We start from the raw sequence: 12,650 nt of genomic DNA, 5'->3' as shown, positions 1-12,650 counted from the left end.
AAAATGGCGTAAATAACACTGGTTCAATATTTAAATTTAAAAAATCGAGAAAAAAAAGAAGACATCTCACACCACGATCCGAACCCAAAACATTTAGATAATGAACCAGCGCACTAATCAACTGACCTAACGCGACGTACATAAAATTTGTCCAGTTTTTCAACTATTTAAAGTAGAACCGGTCGAGAGGGCAGTTTTTAACCCTGTTTCAATATTTAAATTTAAAAAATCGAAAAAAAAATATCTCGCACCACGCTTCAAACCCAAGACGTTTAGATAATGAACCAACGCTCTAACCAACTGAGCTAACACGAGGTACATGTAATTGTCAGTTCTTCAACTATTTAAACTAAATCAGGTCATGACGTCATCTGACGCATGCGTAGAACCGGTCATCGTCATTAGAGGACGGTTTTTGTTGATTTCGGGATGAAAAAGTTAACGTTTTTCTCTCTCTCTCTGTCTCTCTCTCTCTCTCTCACACACTTCGTCTTCTCTTACTCTAAAGAGTGTTACTAAAAAAGAAAATGGCGCCTGGGTTTGTATTTTTAAAACTTTGATCGTTAATATTTTTTGTTAGCATTTTTTTTTTTATTACTTCACATTTTTGGCTTGTTATTTTTCGTTTAACTATCATATCTAACTATTTTTAATGTGCTAATAACTTTGGTAACGTTGTCATAGCGTAGAAGTTCATAGTTTAGCTTGTGTGAGGGTTAAATTTTTTTTTACCGATAACAACAATGTTTTTTAAATTCAGACTGCCATTACAGCTTGCTGACGTCCAGATCACATGACATGACTCAGCGGGTTTTAAATACAAGTTGACTCAAAATAAATGGCCCCATGTATACTTTATGTAGGAGAGTTGGCGCCCGTATTTTTGGGGGCAGTTATAAATCGATTTAAAAATATGTAATGTTTAACATTAAAATGTCACTTTTTGCCCCCCCCCACCCCACCCCCCACCCCTGCAGAAAATCGATCAGTTGACGCACTTCTGATGGTCCTTTTGGGCTAATTTTTCGACATTTGTCGTCCGGAGGGTGAGGGTTTCATATGAGACCAAGTTTGTGAATTTTTGTTCCGTCAGTCAAAAGTTTTTAGCAGACACACAAACATACATACATACATTTTCGCTTTTATATATATAGATAACTTGGTCAGCACCCCCCTCACTCTATAGATAGAAGTCCTGCTTGAAGATTGCAAATATTTTTAACTACTCCCACTGCTACTTTGAAGGAAGAAACACTTTTTTTTATAAACATTAAATGTTAATAACAATTTTTAGCTCACCGAAATCTACAAAAACATATTTTGTTATATACGAACGTGAGATGGGCCCTGAAGTAAAACAATACCAAATAAAACACATTTAATCATTTTAAAACTTTATCTTTCATTATTTCTTTTTGGTGTCATCTAAAAGAAAATTGTGGAGGTGGACCTAATCTAAAAAAAATACCCCTTTTTTTTTTTTTTTTTTTTTTTTTTTTTTTAAATAAAACCGTTGCAGTCAACGGTTGGTCGGCAGATTACGTCTGGACTCTAGATACGTTGAATAGTAATGATGTAATCCGTTCAGTTTCTGTAAAACCAGCGTAATGTTTTTGTTTTTTTTGAAATTGCAATGTTTACATATTACATTCTCTTTCTCTCTCTATTCCCCCCATCTTTCTATCTATCTATCTCTTTATCTCTATCTCTCTCTCGATTTCTCATAAACAAAGATGGAAAGAAAATGGCCGGATGATAAAAAAAACAAATAAATTTAGCTAAGCTAATGTATCGTCTCAAACATAATTATTTTTTAAGCGTAAATTTTTTTTTTTTTTTTCTGGAATGTATTGCTCGTAATGTTTAGTTTAACTATTGTATCTAACTATTTTTAACCTAGCGCCTAGCCTCGCAATTGCATACGTGACCCGTTCTTTAATTAATATAAAAAAAAACTATCCCAACAGTAAGAACGGCGTTCTAAAAATCCAACAATTTTTATTGGGTAAATTTTTAGATTAAGACCACCTCTACAATTTTCTTTTAAGTGACGATTTTTATAGGTTTTCGACTATGCTGAATATGGAAATCGCATTGTAATTTTGCAGAAATAAGTAGTTATCGAGCTATAAAAGGTTGTTTTATGCATTGTATTCTTTAGCGACCATCTTTGTTATGCGCATAGCTTTGTTTATGCTGCACGCGCGTAACAAAGATAGCCGCCAAAGAATACAATGCCTAATACAACTTTTTATAGCTCGATAACTACTTATTTCTGCAAAATGTCAATGCGATTTCTGTATTCAGCATAGTCGAAAACCTATAAGAGTCGTCATTTAAAAGAAAATTGTGGAGGTGGACCTAATCTGAAACTTTACCTTTTATTGTAAAAAAATTGAAAGAAATATGCATAAAAAAAAACAAATAAAAAGGATTAAAAAAAAAACTGTTTCATAATGAATATTTGAAAAATTTTGAAAATGAAACCGTTTAATTTTGGAAGCTTGTTGAATTATAATTGGTTAATGAAAATTTTATTTTTTTATTTATTTATTTTTTTTTAAATATAACCGTTGCAGTCAACGGCCGCCCAATACATTTCGTTTCTGTAAAACCAACGTAATGGGTTTTTTTTTTTGTTGTTGTGTTTTTTTTTGTTTTTTTTCTATTTGCTCTGTTAACTGTATAATCAAGTAGGTACTGAGTAATATTTGTGTCAATAAAAAAAATCCCAAATACTTTCACCTAGATGTAAAGAAATTGATTGATGACTCGGCGGAAAGTGTTAAAACATATTAAAATGATTCTCGTTTCCTTTCTCATCCCCCCTCTCTCTCTCTCACTCCTCTATCTCTATCTCTCTCACTCCTCTCTCTATCTCCCTCTCTCTTACTCCTCTCTCCCTCTCTCTTACTCCTCTCTCCCTCTCTCTTACTCCTCTCTCCCTCTCTCTTACTCCTCTCTCTCTCTTACTCCTCTCTCTCTCTCTCTCTTACTCCTCTCTCTCTATCTCTATAGATATATATAAATATATATATCTTGATTTCTCAAACAAAATGAAAAGAAAAATGGCCGTATGGAAAAAAACAAATAAACTTAGCTAAGCTGATGTATCGTCTAAAACCTAATTATTTTTTAAGCGTAAATTTATTTTTGTTCTGGAATGGTTTGCTCCTAATGTTTAGTTTAACTATCGTATCTCAGTATTTTTAACCTGCTAATAACTTTGGTAAAGTTTTCATAACGTGTAAATAAATATTTTTAATTGTATGGTAACATGCATTTTTTTGGCAACGACAATAATAAATTGAATACAGACTCCACCATTAAAGCGTGCTGACGTCATGATCACGTGATATGACTCAGCATTTTTTGAAATATTAATAAATATCATAGGAATCGATTTATAATGTTAAGATTTACGTAATGTTTGACGTTAAAATGTCACTTTTTTTGGGGGGGGGGGCTCCCTGCAGAAAAAGAGTCAGCTGACCCACCTCTAGTGGTCCTTTTGTGCCAAAATTTTGATATTTGTCGGACTTTAATATGATACCAAGTTTGTTAATTTTTGTTCTGTCTGTCAAAAGTTTTTAGCGGACATACAAACATATACACACACACACTCACACACATTTTGCCTTTTATATATTATATTAGAAGATATATATATATATATATATATATAATGATCAGAAAATTATACCTGTCAATGGTAAAATAGAAAATCTCATTCCACTTTATATATAAGATGAGATACTAAAAGCCAGGTTCCAAACATTTTTGAAGCTGTTTTAACTAAATGATTGGATTTGACATTAGATACTTCGGAAAAGATTGATGTGCCAAAAAACTTTTTTTTTTTTTTTTTTTAGATATAGTGTATTTGTTTCAGTTAAGAAGTTATAGTGTTATTTTGCTTTAACACCAGACCTCCTCCCTCTTCAATTTGTAGGTGTAAAATTGATTTTTTATTTGTCAAAATGGTAGCTAGTAAAATAAAAAAGGTTTAGACCTTGAAGATAGTTCAGTAACTAACTCATTTAGCAAGTTAAGTACATGAAGTATTTTGTATGACTTTCTTATAAAAGGATTTATATTTACAAATAAAATATATTTATATATTATCACATTTCTTTATAAAACAGTTGAACATCGAGAGAAAAAACCTGAAAGCAGATGGCCTGACAAACCGATGAGCCTTACAGAAAGGTTAAGGCAAGAATTTGGATTGGAAGAAAGTGATGAGGAGGAAAATAAAACTGGTAAGGGTGAAAAATTGTATTTCATTTATATTAGAATGCTTATCCCAGGACCAGTCTTTCTGCTAGTTAATAAAATCAAATGGAACAGTTTTATCCCATATTTATGTCCTCCTTATAAAGATTAAAATAAAGATATATATGCTACAAAACTTTTTCTAGAATTCATATTCTATTTTTTTGTCAAAGATTTTAATTCTGGAAAAATATCTAAAACATGGACTTAATCTTGAAGAAATGGAAATTCAGTTAATCTTGCTTAATTACTCTCTAATAATCAATTTTATGCAAATTGGAAATATTTAAATTTTCAAATGGGTAGCTAGACCCATATTATGTCTCCTAATAAAGCTTTTTAAATATTCCAATGAAACTAAAATTTTGGCTATATATATATATATATGTATATATATTAATACTTTTTTTTTTTTTTAAATTAAAATTGAAGGTATCTGAATTTTAGAAATCTTTTCGAATCCATCTTTATGCAAAACTAAACGTAGCTCACATTACTTTTGAATTTGCCCAGTAGTGATGTTTCAAAATTCGTAATGATTGGTTAATTATTTTCAGTTTACCTTCATATAAACATATCTAACACACACACACACATATATATATATATATATATATATATATATATCTAATAGATATTAACATATGTATTGGATATTTGATTGGATACATGCCAATGAAATTTAGTTTCTGTATGATATAAATAATGACTGCAAATTTTATACAATAAGCTTTATTCAGGTCACTTGACATTTTTATATATAAATAAATAAAGCAAATAAAAAAAAAGTGATGAATAAGGAAAAAGCTGAGATCTACAAAAAAAATGAACTGAATAAAGTCCATTCCACAAAAGATATCTTACTGTTAAATATTTTTCTCTTTCCCATGCATCAAGATTTTCACAGTTGCGAAGTTCAGATGCAAATTTCCGAACTTTTCTAAAAACTTCATAAAATATTATTTTTCTTAAAGTATGCATCATGTCCTGGAAAATTTTAATTATCTCTGAAAATGAATACAAAATATTAACCCAATTATTTATTTTGTTTTCAGAGGGCCCCCCCCCCAAAAAAAAGAAGATTTTGCTCATAATTTTTGTTTTATTACTTGAGAATTTTTTTTTTCTATTCTTTAGCAAGTTTTCAATTCAATCTCTCAAAGATAACCATAAATATGGATGTTTGTTAAATCTGTTGGTATTGGATGTAAAGCTAAATTATGAAACCTTTTTGGAAAAAACTATCTTATAATATAAGTTTAGGAAATTTCATGGAAAATGATTCTTACAAAGAGAACCCGTGTGTGTGGATGAAAAAAGTGGATAAACAGAAAGAATGCAAACAAATTTATTCATTTTAATATTTTCTCTTCATTATTAAAGATTTACTCAGAAATGGGGATATTTTGGTTTTTACAATTGAGAGATTTACTATTTTTCATTTAGTAATACCTGGTATGGTATTTTCCTGGACAAGCGGAGACAACTTCCACCAAAGGGGAAAATTTCTAGGGAATGTCAAATTTACATAAGACCCTGAGTCACGTGTAAAATTTACTTGAACACATTAGAGAAGAAAGACAAAAGGTGTGGAGGGGGGATATTTTTTTTTTTAAATTTAATGTTCTGAATAAAAATTTCCTTTTTGTTAATCACTTTTTTCTTTAAAACTTTTACATGAAATATGCATAATGTTTCAGTGATGCCTTATAATCCATTTTCATGACATACCAGCCTGTTTTCTAATGGTCATGCCTTTGCTTCTGTCATTGTTATTGAAGAGTATATACTGTTGTTAAAATTAAACTTTTAACTATGACACCCAAATTTCTTTCTGTATATTACATATTTTCAAATTTGATCTGAAAAAATGAGTAAACGTTTTAGGATATATTTTTTTCAACATATAATTCTTTCTTTACTTCTTCACTTTAAATGTTATATTTCAACATTTCCATGTGAAAGATTGTGTTGTTTTTCAGTGCATTTTTTTTTTCATCTTAAAATCATTTTGATGTTCATCTTAAAATCATTTTGATGTTTATCATGAAATCATTTATTAGAAGTAAAAACGATTTGTTTCTTTTTTAATCCTTTCTTTGTAAGCCATTCTATAGTTTTACTCCTGCTCTTCAAAAACGACATTTATTTGGAAGAATTCTTTCATTGTCAGTAAAATGTATTTTAAAATAAAGTAAACATCTTTGTCATCTGTCATGATTTTTAATAAAATTTTTGGATGACATAAATTGCACGAATGTCATGCAGTAACTTTGAATAATAAAAAAAAAAATAGTCTTGCTCAAAGCATCAACAAGCTCGGAAGAATTATAGTCCAGTAGAAATAAGTTTAGCGCTGTTTTATTAGTGGTGGGACTGATAGACCAGAACATTAAAAAATCCTCTTAAATCTAATTTTTGGTGGGATGAGGTGTGGATGTATGGGATAATTTACTACAGTTAGCAAATATGATTTATATTTGCAAAGAAACATATAGTAAATATTCTGTTTTGATGAAGATCGCTCTGATTCAACCATAGTTGTCAGCCCTGTCAGTGGGGCATTAGAATACACTGACTGCCCCCTCCCCCCTGCAGAGAGTAAAAGTCCCTCAATGAGGCCACCTGTTGACCGTGAGTGACAACCCGTAATGCCTAAAGACGAGATCCCGGTGGTTGAGCAGATCATGGTCTTATTAGGACATAAGATGCAATGTGATACTTTGACCCTTATGGGTGATTAGATAGACCCAATCCAATCAATCGGTTGGTCGTTACTAGCACTAAATCAGACAAACACAACAATAATATATGCTCACACTCCCCACATTAGGCAATAAACTGATTTAGTAAGTGGTAGCTAAAGGATCAATCAACTTGCTGGAAAATTAATATCTTTTCTAGAAATGAGGTCATTAGAAAAGACAAAGGAAACCTAGTTCAGAAACAATCCCAAAACCAAAATCTAAATCAAAATCTTCCTTATTTTATAATTATAAAAGCAATTGAAGAAGAACCAATAACAAGTGTCTCCCTTTCAAATAGAGAAAATATTTTCAAACATCAAACCTAAAATGGTCAAGAAACTAAATAGTGGCACACTACTAGTGGAAGTAGAAAGCCAAAGACTTTTCAAAAACAAAAAGTAAAAATCTATTCTCACAAAACGCTGATTGCCAGTGGAAGAAACTAAATAGTGGCACACTACTAGCCAGTCAAGAAACTAAATAGTGGCACACTACTAGTGGAAGTAGAAAGCCAAAGACTTTTCAAAAACAAAAAGTAAAAATCTATTCTCACAAAACGCTGATTGCCAGTGGAAGAAACTAAATAGTGGCACTACTAGCCAGTCAAGAAACTAAATAGTGGCACACTACTAGCCAGTCAAGAAACTAAATAGTGGCACACTACTAGTGGAAGTAGAAAGCCAAAGACTTTTCAAAAACAAAAAGTAAAAATCTATTCTCACAAAACGCTGATTGCCAGTGGAAGAAATCAAGATTAACTTGAGAAACCAAAATGTTAGCAATATAAAAAGAATCCAAATTAAGATATGGTGAAACTATCAATGCAAACTTCTACATCCTAACTTTTAACACCCACAAATCCCAAGTAACCTCAAAATAGTGTACGAAAAAATAAACACTGAACCATACACACCAAACTCAGTCAAATGCTACAACTGCCAAAGGTATGGACACCATCGAGACTGGTGCACACGCTCTCTAGTATGCATGAGGTGTAGAGAAAACGAGACCCATACAGATTGCCAAAAAGAGCCAAAATGTACTACTAAAAAGGCCATAGTCCGATTCTTACTTTAAATTTTCTATCCTGATAAAAGATTTTCTATCTGATAGAAGTTTTAAAGTAAAAATCAGACCAACCCTATCAGACACAAAAATACAGGAAGGAGTCCCACAGGATGTATTTTATCAGTCACGCTCTTCAATATAAAAATCAATAATATTGTAAATTGTCTAAACAATGAGATAAATGTGGATGACCTGCCATAGATAAAAAAAATATTCATACCTCAGAACACCAACTACAGATGTGCATAGACAAACTAACACAATAGATCACAGAAAATGGCTTAAAATCATACCTAAAATAATATAGAACCCTGATAAGAGCCAAACTAGACTCTGGAAGTTTATGTATGATTTAATCAGAAAAAGTTATCTTAAAACTATGGGCCTCCTCTATCACAGGGTTAAGACTAAAATTAAGATGTGAAAAATTAGGCTTATAATATTATCTAAAACTCAAATCTAAACCCCCCAAAATTCTACCTATCATTGCACTTTCAATCCCAATTATACACATCTATCCCCCCCCCCAAAAAAAAAGAAAATGCAATTAAACCCTTTCGTCTTTACATGGCAGAAACGATAAAATCACTTATAGATCACTCAATAGATCAAACTAGCATTCATGAGGATAATTTCACAGAACTTTCATCCTGGTTGTTAAATCAACTTAAGTCATTCTAGACCTGACAATATATACTAAATCCAATGCTCACTCCTCACACTATAGAGAAAAACATTCTGGATTCTTACTCAAATTGGACACACATTTACACGGATGGTTCCAAAGATCAAAACAAAAGTGTGATGTACTGCTATTTCAGAAAAAAGTGTTCAGCAGAAAAGGTTACCAAATAACTCCTATCTATAGTGCAGAAATTACAATCAAAACTCCAAGAAATTCATATTTGTAGACTCATTATCAGCATTAGAATCATTAAAAAATTTAACGATTCCTTACTAATCAAACTCTTACAAAGGATCCATTCTATCATACAACACAAATCCTTCTTCTGTTGGATTCCTAGTCATTATGGTTTCTGTGAAAATGAAAAAGCTGACATAGCGGCAAAAAATTTCCTAAAACTCCAAATAAGCGATATAAAGGACATATACGGACTACAGACCTTCAATAAATAATTTATATAACTAGCAATACACATGGCCGTTAAAACGCTTTGGATAATCAGATTTCAAGGGGTTTCTGCTAAAATAGTCATATTTTAAAAACCAAAGCACTTTAAGTCTTCAAAATACCATCGTTTTGTTCAGAAATGAATATACTTTCAAATGAATTAGTAAATAATAACATACATTATATATTTTTAGAGTTTTAAGCAAATAAAGTGATAAAAATGTGAACATCATAAAACAGCATTTTCGGTAAGAATTTGTAACAACACAGGATTTCTAAAGATTCGTACCGTGTTTCTGTTAAGAATTTTTTAATGAAATTTGGAAATCAGCCAAAAGAGATTTCATTAATAATAATTGCGAGTGTCCGAAATTCATTTGACCACTCGTTTTTTTGTTGTTAAAAAAAAAATTTCAAAATGATCAGTATTGAAAGTTTTGAAAAAAATTTTCTTCGGACACTCACTATTAAATAAAACAATCTTTTTGCTATGTTTATTTGTTAAAAAGATGATTGGACAGTGTTTTCTCTAGTGGTACGTAGCAATTTAAAAACATAATATCTGAAAAAATCGTTATGAATTTGAATCCACTTCTGTAGTAGTAGTAGTGATAGTAGCACTCAGCAGCAGCAGCGATAACATGGCGTCAAAAGACATTTCTTTTTGTTTATTTTTATTCCAAATCGATTTTTTTTTAATTGAAAATCTGGTTATAAATAAATATTCTTACATGTTTAGTTAAAGCGATTTTGTTATTAACCATACAAATATTTTTAAAAATTGCATAGTAGTAAATTTTAAAATATTTTAACAAGCAAGAATGTGAAATATGTTTTGGTTCACGTGTACAAACGGTACACACACTTCTAATTTTCATCCCTTAAAAAATGTTTTCAGTGAATTATTATTGAATGGAAACTAATCCACCCGATTATTAAAAAAAAAAATAGAATAAAAAAAAATTAAATATTTGTAGGAGATGCTCAGTTAAAAAATAACAACGGTAGGAAAAGACATGAAATGTAAGTAAAAATCAAAATAACATTAATTCAAAATTTTTAACAATTTGTCAGCTTTAGCAAAACCTTGTTTCTTTTTTTATATTTAAATAGAATTTAAATACTTGATATTTTTCCAAGCATCATGTTTTCTGTTAGAGGGACGTCACTTTTTTAAATAACATTTATTTTTGTCTGTTTGACATAATTCTGGTAAAGTTTCACAATGGGTATCAAACACCCTCTTAAAAAAAAGACTCTCTTAATTCTATGTCTAATCCTAGGTACGCGTGGTAAGCCTGCTCCTAAAACCTTTAGCCTTAACAATAATGCTAAGTACAAGTGGCAGAGGTCCCCACTAAACAAACTTCCTCTGTGAGCTCATATAAGTGTTAAAAAAAAAAAAAAGCATAAAAAACGTTTAAAAAAAAGTGCACATGATTACCCCCCCCCCCCCCCCAATAAATTGGTCAACTTTCCTAAAACGCTAGGATCATCTTGAAATGGTGAATTATTTTGCATTTATGTAAAACCAACCCCACTCTAAATTCTAAAATTGTTTTTGTTTTGTTTCTATCAAGTCTTCAGGATGTTCACACATAATTTTCCTTAGCCCAAAGTCAGAGTGGCAACCTCCCTACCTTCTCATAATTGCACAAAGACCCTCTTAAAACCATGCATAATCACCTTTTAGAAAACAAACAAACAAAAAAAACACCCAGGATTTATCTATCATAGGAAAAAGGAGGGGGTAACTGCCCTAAAACGCTCAAATGATTCAAAATGAGAAATCATTTTACATTAAATTCTAAAATAATTTTTATCTTTTATTAAAGTTTTTCAAGTTGTTCACATGCAATTGTCTATAAAGGTAGAATCACATATTTTGGAGAGGTGGTCAGATGGGGAGGGGTAACAGAAGGTATTAATCTACAATAATACCAAAGAAATATTGCAATATATTCATTTTTAACCAATCCTAGATTTCTATTTCAGTTTTTGGCACATAAAATTCATTACAACTAAACTTTGAGTTCTAACTTTTCTTTTAATGAATACATGGCATTTTTAAACAATCGCAGCATATTTATGTGCATTTACTGCAGATTATTTGGAAACCATTCATTTCTGGAGTTTTCAATAGCATATTCAGATTCCTTGCACAAAAATACACTTTTATGGCAAATTTCATTGCTTGTCTTGTGTTTTAACAAAGATATAGCATTTTTACTGAAAAAGTAGTGCAAAAAATGTGACAAAACGCATATGGTCTTAAAGAGGGGAAAATATCCAAACGTGCAGGGTATAAAAATAGTCATAATTTCCTTGATTCTAATTGGATTTAAAAAATTTAAAAAGATTCTTTCTTAGCTTATCAAGCTCTTTCTATATATACCAATATTGAAATATTTTAAGCCATTTAAATTTTTTCATGTGTATTGCTAATATTAACAGAAATGGCAAGAAAACTGGAATAATTGCCAAAATAACAAACTCTTCAAAATTATGCCTATACTTAAAAAAAACTAATAGATCCCAGAAAATAACATAAACAAATAGTCTTATCACGTATCCAGATAGGGCACACATACATAACTCATTCCTACATACTAAAAAGTGAAGAACCTCTCAAATGTATATCATGGCATGAACCTTATATGGTGAGACACTTTTTACTTGACTGCTATGACCACACACAAATTCTTCAAAGGCCACAAACTTAAAAGAAAACCCTAAAACCATTCTAAACTTCCTCAAAAGAGCAAATCTTTACCATAAAATATAAATACCATCAAATAACAAACTATATCAAAACATTACTCGAATATACCCAGCGAAAATCAACTATGAAAGTATCTAAAAATTTACATCTTTTATACAACATTAAATAACCTAGAGAAGGTCGATATGCTGGTTAAAGAAACAATCAACCACAGTTGTCACAAAATGAAATTAAGATTAAAAACAAACAAAATTTGATCCTGGTTTCTTGCAAAGCAACAAAGGTGATTAAAAGTTAAGAAACCTATCTGGTCAATTAACTTTGGAAATGATTTTCAGATTTAAATTTTTAATAAGTATATTCAAAGGTTTCACATCCTAAAACTCATTCTTGAAGGTGATTCTAACTAAAGACTGAAACAGCATTTCTATCGCATTCCTTTGTTCCGAAAACATAGTCTCAAACATGCAGACTGTCTTTCTACAATCCACACAAAACTATTTTCATTATATTTTCCAGAAATTTTCCTGATTAATATTGAACCTGATCTATCCATTATCTATGTTCAAGCAGGCAATTAATCTTAAGATAAAAGGGTCTGTTCTAGTTAAATCTCCAAAGGAAAAGTACACAACCTTACTATTTTATCATATATTCATCTTTCAATACTATACTTTGTAACAATGTCTCGGTAATTTCATGGAGG

General features: G+C 30.7%; 1 protein-coding gene across 6 annotated transcripts in view; it reads left to right on the top strand.

Moving 5' to 3' along the window:
• Positions 1 to 12,650, top strand: part of LOC145294518 (uncharacterized) — a 188,058-nt gene that overhangs the window by 162,978 nt on the left and 12,430 nt on the right. For all 6 annotated transcript variants that reach the window (XM_080141389.1, XM_080141387.1, XM_080141390.1 and 3 more), the window contains one exon: positions 4,146 to 4,262. In XM_080141389.1, coding sequence (XP_079997515.1) covers positions 4,146 to 4,262 — 117 coding nt within the window. The remainder of the gene's footprint in view (positions 1 to 4,145; positions 4,263 to 12,650) is intronic.

Source organism: Euprymna scolopes, chromosome 2 (genome assembly GCF_053919585.1).
Source record: "Euprymna scolopes isolate OS-2025 chromosome 2, ASM5391958v1, whole genome shotgun sequence".
Taxonomy (NCBI): Eukaryota; Metazoa; Mollusca; class Cephalopoda; order Sepiida; family Sepiolidae; genus Euprymna; species Euprymna scolopes.
This window is presented reverse-complemented; position numbering and strand designations above follow the sequence as displayed.